The 18,111-nt window shown below is 42.5% G+C and overlaps 1 protein-coding gene across 1 annotated transcript in view; it reads right to left on the bottom strand.

Annotated features, from left to right (window-relative positions):
- Positions 1-939: 939 nt before the first annotated feature.
- The window catches only part of LOC128718564 (uncharacterized), a 31,200-nt gene continuing 14,028 nt past the window's right edge, over positions 940-18,111 (bottom strand). Inside the window, exons 3-8 of the mRNA XM_053812187.1 lie at positions 13,718-14,036; positions 12,436-12,572; positions 5,160-5,313; positions 3,769-4,064; positions 1,918-2,119; positions 940-1,191 (exon numbers count right to left, since the gene is read on the bottom strand). Coding sequence (XP_053668162.1) covers positions 940-1,191; positions 1,918-2,119; positions 3,769-4,064; positions 5,160-5,313; positions 12,436-12,572; positions 13,718-14,036 — 1,360 coding nt within the window. The remainder of the gene's footprint in view (positions 1,192-1,917; positions 2,120-3,768; positions 4,065-5,159; positions 5,314-12,435; positions 12,573-13,717; positions 14,037-18,111) is intronic.

Genomic DNA, 18,111 nt, shown 5'->3' with positions numbered 1-18,111 from the left:
CGTACCACAGCCAACAGTGTTGAGTGCAAAATTCCCGCAAAACATGCACTGGCAAATGGATGCAAAAATTTGGCTCATAAAAGACAGTATCGCGAGAGGGTGGGAAATAAATGTCTTAAAATCAATAAACCGTACCCTGGAACACTGATCATCCCTTCTCGCAGCATGATAGATTACTGGGGAAAATGTTTCCAATTATGTCAATTCCTTGTACAACACTGTGTTTCAACACGTTCCACACTCAATCACGCCACACAAAGCATTTGCTTTCACATTCTTGCAAGTGAAAGTTCGTCGGCGAACGAACTAGATCACATACACACACACACACACTGGCGCAAGGGTTGCTGCCGGCGAAGGTTTAGGTGGAAAATTGTTTCCGAGAAAATTTTACCAATATCGCGCGCGCCTATCAATACATATCTCACATGCACATGGTCTACCGTACCATTGCCATTGGAATTTTCCCATTTATACCTAGCCTCAGCCCAGCGAACGGCAGCTCGCGCCAGTGCTCGACACACTTCTCCAATTAATCATCAGTAGAAGCGAGCGAGTCTCCACCAGCTCCACCCCAGCTTCCAAACCATTGTACGTCGGGTGAATGGGAAAATGCATTGTTCGTGCAGTGCTTGCTTTAAAAATGTATGTAACCACATTTTTCCTCGCAACAGTGTTGAAGTGAAATTTCTTTCCGTTTTTATGTGCCGGGAATGCTGCTTTCTTCCACCACAAAAAAATACCAGTTCTTGGCGTAGTCTTTTCGAACATTTTCCGTCCCCAAAAGAAACACGTCAACAACCAACGTCAATAACCTGGGTTTCTTCGTTCTTACGCAAATTGTGCAATTTTATTGCGCAACGCTTCAGGTGGCAAATGAACCTCCGAAATCAATCACTAGCAAAGGGATAAGCGGCCGTACGACTTTCGAACGTTGTTTCATCCATAAACAACGCTCCGGACTGGGTACCCCGGTACGGTAATTGGGCGTGCTTCGCTCTGGAACCGTTGGGTTTCACCGTCCAGCTTTTCAATTTCCCGATCAATCCACTCCCGGTAGGTGGTCAGATTGGTGAACAGATGCGGCGCATGATTGATGTCGGTGGACCAGGTCAGGAGGCCTTGTACGGTGCGATGGATTTTGCCATCGTTCTGCCGCTTTTCACAAATCAGTGGCGATCCGCTAAAATCCTGTCGATAAAATTGGAAGAAAATTGTTTTAGAATGGACCATTGTTTACAGCATAAATATAAAAATTACTTAAAAATTAAAATTAATTAATTCTAAATGTTTATCCGTGCTACTAGGAAATGACAGCTCCAAATGCTATTTGACAGATCAAATTGAAAATTGACTAAGTAGGCACGGTTACACATAGGTTTAACCATTAGGTTCAGGTCAGTTACATAAGTTCATTTTGTCAAGCGGTTTTGGAAAATAATTCATATAATAAATAATTATAATAACAATAATAATGTTGTATCATCAAGGCGATTTATATCCATACAAGCACGCTGACTTCTAATACGCTTGAATTGACCGCCTCGTCACCTACAGTTGTCTATTTTATCAAACAAATGTCTGTGTATACTTTTTCCCGAACACAGTCGAACAATTCGTAACCACATTCGTAAGGATAAGAAAACCTCAAATGTCGAAATTTGTCTTCCCTTGCTTGACTCTTCTGCGAACCGATACCACAATGGTACAATTGGCACCATCGAAACGGACCAAAAAAGCTCCACCTCGAAACAAACCCACACTTCCTGCAAACTCGGCTATCCAGCCAGGAAAATCCTTTACGCAAACGTTTCCTCCACATCCTGCTCCGCTTGGCAGTAGATGGCTGGCCACCATCGCCGAGCAACAGTCCGCCACCACTGTCAACGGTCCGGTTGGATTCGGTCCGACACTTACCACATCTATGCTACGGTTTTTGGCCGCACCGTAGCCAGCGCACAGATTGCCATCGTGTTGCAGATACTCCCGATGCTCCGGTCGACACTCGGTGGCCGGAAAAATGCTAATATTTGTCGTAACGTAATTAGTGCCATCGTTGCGGAGCTTGAAGCCGTTCGCGCCACTGCTGCCGGTTGCCGGTTGCGGTGCTGCTGTACTGCTGCAGTGTTGTGCACCCAACATGTGCCCGATGCACCCGATGACCGAGAGCCAGTTGCAACCGGAAATTGGAAAGTGAACGTAAATGAATGTATGTGTGTGTGTGTGTGTGTACACAGGAATGAGAAACCATGGTGAGAAACCGAGAAAGATAGACGGTGCTAATTGAATAAACGACGTTCTTTCGATGAAATTATTTAATTCAGATTTTAGTCAAACACGATGCAAACAAACCAGAGAAATTGTTCACCATTCCCCGGTGTGGACGGTTTCTCATTATAACGCCAAACGTGGCTATTTGCTTCCACAAACGTTTTTTTTTTTACTTCTGAGAACAAAAAGATAAAATAGCTTTTCTATTACCTTCCCAACGGGTTAATCCTTAATGAACTAGATAAGATTTATTTGTACAAAAGGATAATTGTCATCAAACACGCTTTCGACCTCATTATATCCTTTATCTTGGCCTAGCATTGTTGCACTATGGATCTTTAGTAGTGCAGCCAGGTACGGTAGAACATCCATTATCCGGGGACTAATAAACAGATGGACGGATTATCCGTTTGTCTTGAAAATTGTAGTTGTAACTATTGAATTAATCTTTTGTAGGAAATGTTAACTTGCCTTCAAGGGTTGTTGTTTAGCAATCTTGCGACAATAAGGTTTGCTTTAGAAAGTTCACAGAATCAAACTCGGTTTAAATATATAAAACAATAGTCCAAAATCTTATACTTTATTATAGTACTGGTAGTCCTGGAGATACCTAATACTTGAACCTTGGATCAAATTATTCATATTTCCTTGAAGTTTGTATAACAAACTTACTGTATTGTTTGCTGATCTGCGCTACAATCGGGTTATATTAGATAGAATATAAATTATTAGAATATATTCGAATTCAAGTGACAAAGTTGGAATAAATTCTGGATTCTTCCCAATTAAAACTGAAATATGCTAAAGTAGATCTGGAATTCTTCCCATTGCCTAAAGCATTTGTAATCTTAAATTTATTCTGCTTAAAGCATTCTCAATTCACCACTTTTTTCAAAGCTTTCAGTTGAGTAGTACCCTGGATAATCGACGTTCTACTACATCAAACGTATTGGTGATCGTGCTATGTCAGCACGACGTACTCTATTATGATTTGGCAAAGACGAAGCAGATAACAGTTTTAAATTGTTAGGTGGGAGGAAGAAAATAAATTTTAAAATAATGTAAATGAGCTTCTTCAACTCAAAGACACACCAAAGACGTGACATGTCACCCTCCATTCAATATCCCTAATTGACACATCAAATATATGCCAGCCTTACCCTACAACTTCAATAAACTTTCCACTAGCGTCTTAATGCCATTAATATGCGCGCCTCAGGAACCGGAAACTAAAATAAAAGCCATCAAAACCAGATATTCCCGCAAAAGAAAGCCAAAGCTTACATCTTCATCTCATTACGCGCCCATTCCCGAGCCCGTTACCCGGACCCTAATTGCAAAGTCAAACGAAAGCCCACCGTCAAACGGTGAAACGTTAAATTTCAAAACCGAAAAACAAACGAAACAAAGCGCAAAACTTTCCTGCCAGCACAGTCCCCATCGTCGTTGCTAAATGTCTTCCCTACCAAAGGCGAAGACGTTGGCCCCAGTACTTACGCGTGTGTATTCGGCTGCCGTAAAGACACGGTGTAGCAGGAGCTTTCTGGTGGTTCCGGCACGGAGTAGGCAGCAGCCGTGCGCTCTATAATTGATGATAAGCAAATAGACGCCGGTGTCCGTTTCTGCTGTGCTGGGAAAAGTTGCGTCCGGGCAAGATTTGGTGTGCCACCGTTCCGCACACTAACCGTCCAAGCACGAAGCCCACCTGTCGTCGAGCGTTGAGGTCTGATCGGTTCCGGAGCTTCCGTGGGCTGGGTTGCGTGGGATGGTGTGGGCACCAGTAGCAACAAAGCCTGCAAATGGTTAATAATTTATTTTATTCCACCCCGTATCATTCATCGGCAGTGCTACAATTTGTGTGCTTTCTCATCGTAAACCCTATCTGCCAGAGTTGGTGTGTGTGAGTGTGTTCATCTGGAAAAGGTTTTTGTGGGCGAAAAACGATGATGATCCGGATGGGAGGATGCTGGGGGTTCCACAGGGCAGAGCAGCATCCAATATTCATTAGTAAAAGCAGACAGTGAGCAACATTCAGCAGTGCATCCGCAACCAGATGGTAGCCGCCGCTGCTGCAACGTTCGAGTTGTACGTTTCAATTAATTTCATCTTTCACTTTCCGGAGCGGAAATGAAAGAACTCTGCCAGGAACGAGCATCCGTGGAACGCCTTTCATCTCCTGCTCCACGTTTGCCATACGCCGCTCGAATCGGCACCCCTTGAATGTTGCCGGGTGTTTATTGATATTGCACTTCCGTTAACAACTTGTCATCACACCGAGCTCTGCCGGCAAAGACCCGGTTCTCGAGACCCCACACATACACTTGAGTTTGTTGCAACGGTTGGTACAAGTATCATCACAATCTCGTACTGCGTCGTGCAAAATAAAACCGGAAGTGGGAGAGATTGCCAGCAACAATCTCTGATCCTCCGATCACGAAGCACTGGGATTGCATGTCAGCCAAAACTGTCACTGTCAAGGCGTGTCAACACGATAGGGTAACAGATTCCAGGCATCGTGCTGCCCGATCCAGGCACGCAACAAAACGCCAGCAGTGCCCAACATCAAAGGACCCCCACATTTCGCACCAGGAGATGGCATGCCCTATTCAAAAAGAAACAATCATTTGTCAAACCGGCTCGAACCTGTGGCCAACCGGAGATGTTTGCCGAGATGGAGGAGTTTTTTAAACTCCCACCTAACAATCGTCCTCAGCTGCTGCGTTGTGTACGGTTATGTCCTTCAAACCATCGCATCACTTCCACTTCCCACTAGGATGTCAGGGTTGTATGTGTACTCGCCGACGGAGAAAGACACATACCCGATGGAGCCGAACTGTCCCCGATGACAACTACATTCTGTAGCACTTTGTATACGCATTGTTACCTACAACATTGTTCTCGAGCCGCTCGAAAGTGGTGGCGAATTTCTCCGGCAGCATTATCCTGCCCACTGCCCACCGCTCGTCGCCGGTCGCCGATACCGCACCACCACCGTCCACCGCTGTCACGCCACTCCAGACGACCAGTTCTTCCGGCTTCTTGCTGAAAATTTAATTACAATTCCATGAATGTATATCTGCTGTTGCTGCTGGTAAATAAATGTAGTATGTGAAATAAATCTGATTGGCTAAACGAGGGCTACGTGGCTTACGAGCCGGTGACGCCAGAACGTGTACGGGGAGTACCGAACCAACATTCGAATCGAAAATGGTTAGCAATGCCATGCTAGACGAATGGATTAAGTGAAGGTGTACGTTGTTGGTATGGATCGGTCCGTTAGCTATGCAGGCTATGCAAACATAAATTATTTATCGTCCAATATGGTATGGTACGCGACGGGGTATGTGTGTAATTACAAGATTATGCCATGTTCTTTTATTGTAGGCGAAAGAAGAGGATCATTGACATGATTTTAAACGAGCAAATCTGAGAACCTTTTTAAAAATGAGCCTAACCTTCTCTACCATCACTGTTTGTAGAGTGTGCAGCATTAGATACAACAAATATCGTCACTTTATACGTTTCGATCAACATTTCATTTTTTGGATTTCTTTTTTTTTCAATATTTTATGAAGAAAATAAGAAATTAATTAAAATATGCATGATACATCAATCAAGTTCAATAGTAAATATCGATTTCACTAAATAAACTTGATCCAATTGATCTTTAACTCGAGCTTCGCTGTGCACACGAAGAAACACATTGGATCCGATTGCGCCTGAAATGGAGGCAAAACGCACTACACACACATCATTCTCGTTTATACTGCTATAGCGTGTACCTTTCATTAGCACTTCAAACGCATCCTCTACTGCGTTAGTGGTAAGCGGTAATGAACGTTTACTGTGGGTTCATTTATTTGCACATAATTACTATCTGCTGATTGTCTGCACTTGCTTCGCCAAGTAGTAAAGAAACTAAACACGGAAATGATTCAACAATTCCACAAACGATCCCTATAGATTTCGTTGGGACTATGAGATATATAGCATCAAATATTAACTTGAAGAAAATCTTGAACAAAAAAAAAACAATGCAAACAACCGATTCGATGTACTCAATTTAATCAGAAAAAAACTACCTTATTAACCCAAAACCCAGTGAAGAAGAAAAATCATCTATAAACCTTTTTCAGATACTTGATTTTAATCCAAATACTTTCAATTTTACCATGACAAAAACCGGCATGGATACTGATTACGAAACGGCGGCGTGAGCTGCGAGGACTCATTTTTCGTTTCCCACGAACTCACCAAAAACCCATCAATCCAACGGTTGAACAAAAATACGCGTCACGGTAAACCTAAATCACACAATCCAAACCCGACTCGAGGCGCAAACCGACCGGATGGAAACGCATCAGTGCGAAGAATCATTCCGACGAATGAAGCACCGGCACGATAGAACAACAACGCCAACCGAGAGCGGCAAATGGAGAAAAAGGGAAAAAATAAACAGAACGATGTGCGATAAGGACTTAGCGCAATCATTATTCATCTCTCTATCTCTGCCGGAGCGTACTAATGAGTAACGAGCTCGCAACGAGAAACCCTAGAGCCTAGCTGATCCCGGATCAAGGTACGAGTGCGGGGCCAAAATGAAGACAAAAGACTACTAAATCGTAAGCAGCGAAACGCGGTGCACGCGGTTTTGGGTGAGGTGCAGCTGGCAAAACATCACCAAAACGCGCGTCTAATCAGAAAAAGGATTTCCAACTCTCGTCCCGACGGTTCTCGTCTCGTGAAAAAACTCATTTCCTGACAGCGCCAACCGAAACCGGCCTGGCATCACTCCGGTCGCATTCCGGTTTCAGGACAAATGAAGGAAACGAATCCTTCAGCCAGACCGCTAAGCTGGTACGGATAAATTCCCGCGCGCTCGCTGCGCACTGCTCCGTGTGCTGCTCGCAGGTCGGTGTGGTACCACGGTTGAGGTTTTTTTTTGCCCCCGATTCGAGTGCTGAAAGCGCGGCGTGCACGACGAAACGCGCCGGGCTGTCGAAAATGGCCGTAGCAAATGGGTAAGGTTAGGTTGGGAAACAAGTATATTACTTTTAATCAATCATTAGTAAAAGCAGCTTTCATTTGTCTTCGGTTCGAACTGGTTTGCTGGCTGGCAGGCCGGTTGGTTCTGCCACCATCGGTGCGGCGCGCGCCAAAACGCGTCGCCATAACCTCACTTTGTAGCGCTCCCTCGTCAAACCACGTGTTCGCCATGAGCGATCGGTGGCGGCGGGACGGTTTGTTTGGGGGCAAAACATTCAACGACACAAAAGCGATACAACACGGAACAAAGCAGCAAAGCAAACAAACAACAACAAAGTCAACCACATGAAGGATACCGACCGCATCCAATACTGGCAAAGCGACTACTTCTTCCTCCACAAAAAAAAAACCCCTCCATTTCCTCCTCGCGGAAGTGGGACTTTCGGGAAATGAGAAGAAAAATGATGGATATAAATTTTCCTTTTAGCGAAAACCATTGTAACCAAACAAATGAAAATAAACATTTTCCCTTTTTACCCTTTTTACCGAACCCGTTACCGTTCCCTGGCATGGGGAAGTGAGTCAGTGACTCGGCCGGTGGCTAAATACAAATAGGAATGAAGAGAGTTCCTTTGGTACCACTTTTTTTTTGCTGCATCCTCTTTTGCTTTCCATCAGCACTATTACTCTTAAGGCTACTGCCTGACGGCTGACAGATTTGCACCGGCCACCGGTACCCGAGTACCGTGACGGCAAGATACGAAACAAGGATACCATTTTTCTTGCCAATATCACACAACGCAACACAATCGCAAACCACGCGAGAGACAGAATGGGGAAAACCGGCGCGGATGTACGGTTTGTGTATCTTAGGTTTAGTTTGATGCGATTCTGTCACACGGTACATTCATTTTGGAAAAAACCGAACAAACGGCTGGCCATGGACAGCTGTGTCTGCGGTCGGTGTCTTTTGTGCTTTTGTGTAATTAATGCGTGTAAGTGGACGTGGACACTGTTTTGCTAGACCATGCACACAATAACGATCTATTGGACCTATTACTCGTACTTGATGAGGTGCACCAGAGAGCGGTACAGATAAACTGTGTTAATTTCTGTACATAATCCGTCTTCCTAATACGAGGCGTGTAACGTTTTCATTGTAAATAAGAAACTGTGAAAGAGGATTGGTGTTTTTCAATGCTAAATAGAAATTTGGTGGTTTCTTCCTTGCAACTTCACAGTTTAGAGGTGCGAGAAGTACTTTAATATCTGTTATTTTTATCAATCATTTTAGACATATTTTGCCACTGGAATCATATTTGTGTTATACTGACGTCCTCTGAATATGTTCTGAATAAATTACGCAACAATTATCACCTATTCCTATTTTAGGCGTTCACATATTTTATATCCCCATTCTATCCCCTGCTTGACCTTGACCTTATATAGATTATTAACTGAGTTTCTATCTTTAAAGTCCTGGACACATGACTTGCAGAGAGATACGACAACAGAACTCTTGAAAGAATTTTGGAATCATATTACGTTTTCCAGAGATCTTTGATAAGACCTCCTTATGTTTGAGAGTTTTTTGATTGGATCATCAGCTTCATTGATTGAATCAACAGCTTCATTGATAAGATCATCAGCTCATGTTTAGTTCTAGATCAGCTCTACATCTAGATCTACATCTACAATACTCTATTGTGATCGGTAATATCCATATCGCATAATTAAATAGATCGTATAGAAGATCAATATTTGGATCATACCCAGCATTTGTAAAGGTATTTTATAAATTATATCACCTGCAAGATCTTACAACAGCAACAGCATAGAATGTCGACTCTAGAATTCCGTTGTGCTTTTATGCAATTCTCCTCTATTTTGATTATATAGATGCCGCTAAGTTGCTCTCGTCTTTTCCCTTCTAAGTTTCTATCTGATTCTTTGAAACACGACTCTAACGATTCCACAAACATCACACAATAATACTGGCTGCAATTCCTGTTTTTAACTCCCCGCTCCATATGTTTGAGAACCATTTTACTAGTATCACTCAGACTCCTATCCATCCCACTTCCTGTATGCTAGAATGAAATATCTTATATAATGAGCTACTTAGCTAAATGAGCTTAGTTAAATGTTAAATGACACGAAATTTGGAATTCAAATCGTCTTGATTGATTAATGCAATTAGTACGTCTACCTGTTTCTTTGGAAATTCCTATATCCACTACGAGTATCTGAGGAATTTCAAACAAAGTTTTCATATTTTTTTATAGCTCTGCCATATTCCGAACAATTTTATATTCCTTTGTCAATATAAGTTCCGGCGAACTCCTCTCTGCACAAAAATCGCAAAGCTAGTCCTGACAAAAAATAATCAAGACCATCTTCATTATAAAGCAAGAAATAGCAGAACATCGCATTAGGGCAAGCAAACTCTCGTAAACATTTATGAAAATCGTACCATTCCGCCATAAAAATCAAGAGATACTGCGAAGCAAAAAAAACTACATCACAGCATCTTGTACGATCCTTTCGTGTGCCTGCCAAAGTGACTTTTATTGCCACTACTTTCAAACTCCATATTAGAGGCACAGACACACACCGTGCTGTAGCGCAGTTTACCACCTGTCCACCATCCCGCTGTATATGTGTGTGTGTGTTTTTTTTAAGTACACACTCGCAAAAACACGACAAAGGGGACGAAAAAAAAAAACCCACAACCGAAAGAAAACATACCACCCATGACTGTGCCCGTACAAAACGAAACGCATTCCGTCCCGATGTACTGCATTGTGCAGCCGGCAAACGAACTAACTTCCTCGATTACATGCTATAATTAAAAAAGTTTCCCGGGCCCTTCATCACCGTTTGAAAAGTTTAACCCACTCAGGAAGCAGCGTTCGTCTTTGTTTTACTACTGCTGGGGGGTTTTTTTTATAATCTTGGCACCCCGTTCTCTTGATTTCTTAACTTGCAACCATGGTAACTGCAATTTTTGCTGAACCACAGAACAGCGCCCCAAAAAACAAAACAACACAAATTCCACCGCCCTCCACAAAACCCATGCGCACAACAAAAAAAAGCTCGAATTGCAATTGTTATGTACGGTGCGATACAGGCACGAAGAAACGCTTTTGAGTGTAACTTAATTGCATGTGCAACAACATTCCGTTTGTTTCATGCTGCACACCGAGTTCGCTTGATTTGATTTCCAGGTAAACGCTTCACTAACGGACTGCTGCAAATGTTGCCCCGGAAACATTTTGAATCCCTTTCTGCAGCTCATCTTTCCCCCTTGATGATAATAAATACACACAAGAATTTTAATATTAAACCGTAAATACAATCATTGCAGTCGGTCAATAAATTGCATACCACAAATTCGAAAACAACTGTAACGAAACACTGTCCCGTGTTCCGCCCAGCGACTTCCTAGCGGTTTGATTGTTTTAATACGCATTCCGCAAGGGAAATCCCCGTCAGCTCTAGGTGACGGATGGCGCTGTTGGTATGGTCGGGAAAAATCAGCACCATCAGTACACCCGGTCGGTCGTTTTCCCGTTTCAATTTATTATCTCCAATATCTCCAACGGCTACGTAATGGTCAAGCATTCGCAAAACCCCGTCGTCAAGCAATGCTGAAAGCTTTGTCCAACATCCACGGTTCGGTCGTGTACGAGTTGTCCGTGCAAATCACGTCACGGTACGCATACGGTAGGTACGTACAGCATCCACCATCCACCAGGGTTAAAACGCCCGTGCCTTGGCGTAATCATTTCGAGAGTCATCGACCATGTACTTTCGGGTTGGCAACCTGTGCTGTGTTGCTAACGTTCCCGAAAAGAAAAATATACGGTTGGGAACCGTGTTTCGTACCAATGCCCATTTCCATTGTGTGTCCAAGCTTCCGTTATTGCTCTCCTTTGCCGATCCCGAAACAGGTCCCGTTGGGGGCTAACAGGCCAGTGTCCATTTCATTATGTACGATTATGTGGTTTTAAAACGCGTCCCGCCAACCATCCGGACCGTACCAGAAGTTTCCAGCGTCCTGGGTCGGTGTCTTACTCACACGGTAAGTGGTCGCTTCCGACCGGACAGATTGCGAACGATTTGTAACACAGGTTAGCATAGGTCCGGTGTACCTTCGCTCCAGTAATAATGCGGAACATACCGACCTGGCGCAACGGTAACCATTTTTGCACCGACTAGCAACCAGTGTCGCAAGTGTCATTTATTTAAAATTCAAATTAATACTTTCATACACGGTGCGCACAACCCTGCAGCCAACGGCGAGGACGGGAACCCAAATTGGACCGGACCATGGCGGCTCGAAACGATGCCTTGAGAACGTAGTCGGGTTGATCTCGATTTCGGAATTGTGTTTGCATATTGCTCTGTGCCGGAGTGGATCCGGTTCCGTGCCTTATAAAAGCCCTATATCCCAGCATATAAACATTTTACAAAAGGGAAATGCAATATGGGCGGCCTCCGAAGCAGGTCATAGTGCAATTTCGTTTGGTCTCCTGTTGCACTATGGAGCTTACTGACTGTCTTTTTTCACATTATTCAAGTGGATAGTTACATGAGTTTTTTTTTCTATTTCGTTCTGGAGTTATAGCTTAAATTCCACTTTTTAACTCACTTTTACATAACTTTTAAATTTATATATAGGCCCTTATATATAGGCCTCGCATATATAATAGCTTAGGCCCTTCATATCAATCGGGATATTCGCAATTCTGACATCTTTCGCTTTTGCATAATGTCAGTGCGGTTTCTGCAAAGGGCTGCAATAACGATTTAATTTCCCTATTCCAACCATTCCAATGCATTCGGAAACCAACGGTGCTGGTACGCAACCCCGCATACCGTTTAACATTGTTTGCAAAGAATTGTCCAGTACCCAAACCCGCGCTCAAGTACCGAACTCCATCGTCAAATTGTCCAGAACACAACAAAAATCTGCTAGTCTCGATTGCTCGGAAGGACGATATCCGCTTCCTGGTCCCTCGTTGTAGCGCTCTTGCAATGCTTCCACAGCAACATCTACCGAACCACTGTACGCTACTACAGCCACCAACCGACCAGGTGCCTACCACGGACCCCAAAGATACCTTAGCTCTTTCACCTGGAAACGATGATCCCAACCGGTAAGCCGGTACTTACTTTATAACGCATACTGCAGTTGTTAATATTAAACTCGGATGGATTAAAGCGCCAACGCAGACGGGATGCTTCGTTTCAATTAAACCGACCCGGTACAGCCACGGTGCCCGTACCCGATTGTTGGCAATTGAAATTTGCTGAAAGGAAAAACGGCAAAAAAGATGGATTAGTGGTGTGATGCCGGTTGGCTGGTGAAAAAGTGAAGCATGCTGCAACCGGTGCAGATTGGTACATGACGAGAAATATAAATGAGCATTCCAACTTGAAGGATTAAGAAAACAAAAGAGATAAGTTTAACAATATCAATAGATAAGTTTGCAATACAATAAAATTCATTAGAAATATTTACTTTACACATACTGAACAGTGCGTACCATAATTAAATACACACTTGTTAATACAGTCTAGTAATTTTTAAATATGTTTTTGCTAATTCACAGATCTCTCTGCTTAACTTAATTATTTTACCGTAAAATAATTACGCTACACATTATAAGTTAAAATTAATATAAAATTGTTTATTTGAAATCATTACTAAAATTACTAAAATAAAAATTATTTAATTTTGTCAAATAATTCAATTTTGACTGAAGTTTTTTTTAATTATTAAATTGTTTTAATTTGATTAAAATTGTTTCTAAGTCGTGAAGGTTTTCGAATCTTTTTTGCAAACTGGTCTGTACTTTTCATTTGGTATTATTTTAACAACACTTCAATTTGTAACAGTTTATGTATTAACTCAACACTATTCAGCTATGGCTAGTTAGAAGAAAATCGTCAGAAATCGTCAGAAAAATCGTCGAAATTAAAATATATGTCGAATATCGGTGTCGCGTCTTGAAATTGATAATTTTTGAAAGTTTTTTTTTACAAAATGTGATGTAAGATAAATTGATATTTATGCTTACAAAGCTATTTACATAATTAGATATTTAATAATTTCAACAACGAAAAATGTCTTCCGTTTCATAAACATTAAACTGTTTGGTCAAGAGCGATATATGAAGCAACTACTTTGAGCAACATTGTAACATTATATGTAACAGAAACAAGTATCTCTTTTTACAGAAAAAATAAAGTACCGGACAAAAGCTTTATAATAATAACGTCTCATTAGGGCGACAAATTGCAGCGAAAACGAAATGACGAGTAAAAAGGTTTATTTTTATGCCAATCATATACTACCCGAACTGTGGGATACTTCACCAACTTTGTGCAGTAAAAAAGGGGAAACCTTCATCGTGTGGTACAATTACGCTACTACCTTCCATGAGTGACTTACATCGATCCCCTCGCTGTTGCAGACCCGCGCCGGTCGGTCACGATGGTCACGAACGCTGGCGGGTGAAGGTAAACCAGTCGTTCGCAGCCGAAACGATGATGTTTCCGACGGTTGCATCCCTTTGCTAATGGTGCTGGTAGATAATGACAGCGATCCCATCGATGACCGATGAACCAGTGACGAGCCCGGCACGGTATTGTAACGGCGGGAAGCAGAACTAAGCGACGACGCTACCACATTCTCCAGCGCTGCTGGGTCGATCGAGCGGTTAAACTTCTTCTTCCGGCAGCAATGCTCCCGACAGGAGGTGTGGATTTTTCTGCAACAAATTTTCGTACATAAAAAGAAAACGGAATCAGTGCGAGAATTGAGACGGAACGCGCGAGCTGGAAGCAAACCAGGGTGTAGAAGCTTTCCTTTTGAACGAAAGGGAACAACAGCAACGACAGAACAAAAAAATGCCCACGAACCCGCAGCCAGGGAACCATTCCATCATCATTAAACGCCCATAAATGGTTAATTGCACGCATTATCTCATCCTCCCAGGCCTGGTGGCGCTATCGCCGCTGGACTGCGGCCAGCTTCGTTCCAGTTGACATTGGGTACTACGCCGACTACGGAGCACAACAACAGCGCCAGGTCTTAACTACCCGGGTTCTACCGATCCAACCGAACAGCGCGATCAAAGTGGCCCTCCGAGTCGTTTCCCATCGTTTGCCCAACTGCTTCTATTTAATTATCTAGCGTGTCGTGCCACATATTGACACTTGACTTCTCAGCGGCTTCTTCCACCGGTCGAAATGTGCGAACATGCTCAATTAGCAATCGTAGCACCGTCCGTCCTTGTAGCATTAAGACCGGTGCACCGTGGCAATGAACCGGTCGGGATACCTGGGTACAACACCAGCCAGAGATAATACGATGCAACCGCACCGCGTAATACTGATTGCGTACCACATGTTCCACATTATCACACCACTTTAGTGGCGCTGCCAACGGAATGGACATTAAAATCAATATCAATTCTATCCCTGCCTTGGCCGAAGCGTGGACTCCTGGGACGCGAATTACATTGCAAGCTATGCATTGGTGCTTGGACGATAGTAAACTTTAATGACGATCGGTTGTAATTGCTGATAAATACGCCAACAAAATGCAATCTACAGTGATCTTGAGTGCACTTGTACGGTAGAATGTAAGCTTGTTTACGCGTTGCTAGATGCTGCTGGAGGGCGCATATGCGAAGACCTTTTTCTTATTAATAAATGTGCGAACGTGCCTAAGACGCCTGGAACATAAACTACAGTTTAGTATTCTTGATTCTTCATACACTGGTGGGGAAAAATATAGGGGCAGCGCTATTCTTACCCAATCATATAGCAATTTACAATCATTCCGCCCAAGCTATTTGAAGAACTCAGTAGATAAAATTACAAGACTTCAAAGAAAATACTAATAACTAATAACTAATAACGTAAAGAAATAAAGGAAAAAGTAGATTACAGAGAGAAAACTCAACAGAATTAAGAGAAGTATTGCGAGATTTTAGAGGAAATTCCAGTATAGTTGATCAAAATTTAAATAGATAGATGTTGAAGTACAGTTTACGGCAGTTAGGGGTTACAACGTCGTTTTTTAATATTCCTAGCATTAATTGTCAGCATTAATAAAAACTGAGCCACTACGAAGCCAAATTACCAAGAACGATCTATAGTTGATAAGAGTTACGACCATTATTAGTTAAAAGACTTTAATAAATTTCAATGAGATAACTTCAAGGTTTTAATTTTTGAAGTACACAATAGAAAAAAAACTCGACCGAAATTTAAAAAATACAAGGTTCCATAAATATTTTTACACATATGTACTCCAGTGTATTTCTATATGAGAATAGACATACAAAGATAAATAAATTGTGTTCTTTATTGATTTTTAAACTAAATTATACTCCAAACCAAAGCTAAACAAAGCAAACATCAGAACACAAAACGCCAAAAATTGAGCTCACCAACATGCTAAATGAAGCGTAACAATGACCCAACAAACGCATCGCTGACGCACACAGCTTTGATAAAATCAATTTAAATTCGTGAACCATACGATAAAATCAATTCCACGGTTCCTACTAACCTTTTTTTTATGTACAGTAAATAGAAAGCAAATTTCACGAACAATCACACCACGGACGGACAACTGACCTTCATCAACGCCATTGAAATGGATGTCGAATTGGAAGTTGCTGAAATTGGCACCCACAGCGAAAAAAAAAACAGACACAACACAAATCCTTCTCGTAGCCTAATCTACCATAGATCAAACTGCACCGAGTTTTATATGGTGGAGAAAATCACTTTCAAATTCATTCGAGCACGTTTGCTCTGACAGCGATACGTCAAACGGATGGTCGGAACTTCGAAGCGCCCATTCTACGGGCATAGTGAACCATCCGTAGATCCCGGCCACTGATTGAATGGGTTTGATTTATTATGTATGAATTAATTAAATTGATATTTGAACAAAATCATCCGGCGGATGGAATACCGGCCCACGGACCACGGGCCCAGTGTTCCATTAAGTGACGGTACCGGTTGAGAATGTAGAGCACCGGAAGGACCGTACACCAGGTGATATCGATAACGTCAGCAATGATGGTGTCGTGAACATGAATGCAATCCATCGTGCCATCTACGATGGCGTCAGCTGGCCAAGGACGTAAAACCCGCTGCAGCGATGTGATCGTACCCATCGAAACCGCTTTCAAGTTCGAACCGAGGATTGAATCCTTTCATCATATCAATCGAGAAGCTGTCCGCCCGACATTACAGATGCATGTAAAATGGATTGCGTGTACACGTTGGGAAAATGGTAGCCGTAAAATTGCCAAAGATGAACACAATTTATCACGAATCACTCTTTGCACTATTTGTCATGCAAGAAAAAGGACTAATAATTTTATTTTGTTAGGAAGGATTTAATTTTTCTTTCTTTAGACATCCTTTCTGCGTCCTTCCATTGTTCTACTAATTCAACAGCTAATGAGATTGGTTGTTCAACATGCTTTTGTGGCAGAAAATTACGTTTCACCGTGCGAGGCCGACTCGGTCACAGCTCCAACGATGCAACGGAACTCATTTATCCCGTCCATCTCAATCCATCCTGACTGCAGCGGTACCGGCTGCTGTTATGCTGGATCCAAAAGTGGATGCGTTACCGTACGAGATTGTGAATTAAAGCGTGTACATTAGCCGTAAGTGGCTCGTACTCCAGTGGTGTTCCATGTTTTAAGCCCTGCTCGACACAGTTGTTTTAACGCCAGTGTACCGGCTAATCCACCGGAATTGCTACCATCAACGTTCGGTCCATGCACATGAAGGTTATCATCACTCCCTCGCGCCTAACCATGGTGGTTTGAAGATGCTTTTTCTATCTCGTTGATATGTCTGTCGTTTACAGGCTTGCTGGGCGCAGACGTAGTCCGGTGGAAGTCAAACGAACACCGCTCCATCGCTGATGAATGATTGAGCTCCCTTCGACCCCAGTGGGAGGTGACTGATGAAATGAGAAAATTTGCCAACCAAACGCACAAACGCATCTAGCGGACGGCACCAAAGCCGCTCGTACGCACACAGCAATGGTTATGATATTTTGATGGTAATTTATGAGTGAACTGCTGATGAGACCATGGTAGACGAACGATAACATATTCCGTGGAGATACATACCATTTCGTTCATATTTTTGGGCCCGAAAAAAACGCAATTTCACTTTTAATGTATAGAAAATTTTCAAAAAAAAGCAAAAGAAAAACCAAAACATTCTTGAAATTACAAAGCTCCAACAAAAGCCTTCAAAGTTAAGATAAAATACGGTTGATTCATTATTGCTAACAAAGACGACATCATCATCTCGCGAACACCGTCAAGTTCGTTCGTGAGCTTTGTCGAACATCAACCCTGCGGTGAACCTTTATCACGACAATCGACAAACTTCCCGACAAGGTGAAATCATGCAGCTGCACGGTACTACATCATCAACAAATCCCAAAGCCTTCTTGTACTGGCGTGGCTACAAAGCCTGAGATACAATTTGATTTACGCTAACCCTTCGATGCTGAAAGCGTTTCGCGACTACGCAAAGATACCTTAGAATATGCAGAATTTATGTGTTCAACCTAAAGTTGGAACAATTTTTGGACTTCTTTTCAAGGTGAACTAGAGTCTCTAGTGGTAGATCTGGAATCTGGAATCCCACTTGTTGGACCTTGATCAAAAGGATTTCTGTGCAAAGATGTCTAGACTGACACACTGGAAGCTTCGCAAATGTGTGCATTGAGATCGGTGTGTTAGTCAAATAAGCTTTAAATAAATTTTAAAATCCAGAAAGCAAAATGACTTA

The sequence above is a fragment of the Anopheles marshallii genome, chromosome 2 (assembly GCF_943734725.1).
Source record: "Anopheles marshallii chromosome 2, idAnoMarsDA_429_01, whole genome shotgun sequence".
Lineage (NCBI taxonomy): Eukaryota > Metazoa > Arthropoda > Insecta > Diptera > Culicidae > Anopheles > Anopheles marshallii.
This window is presented reverse-complemented; position numbering and strand designations above follow the sequence as displayed.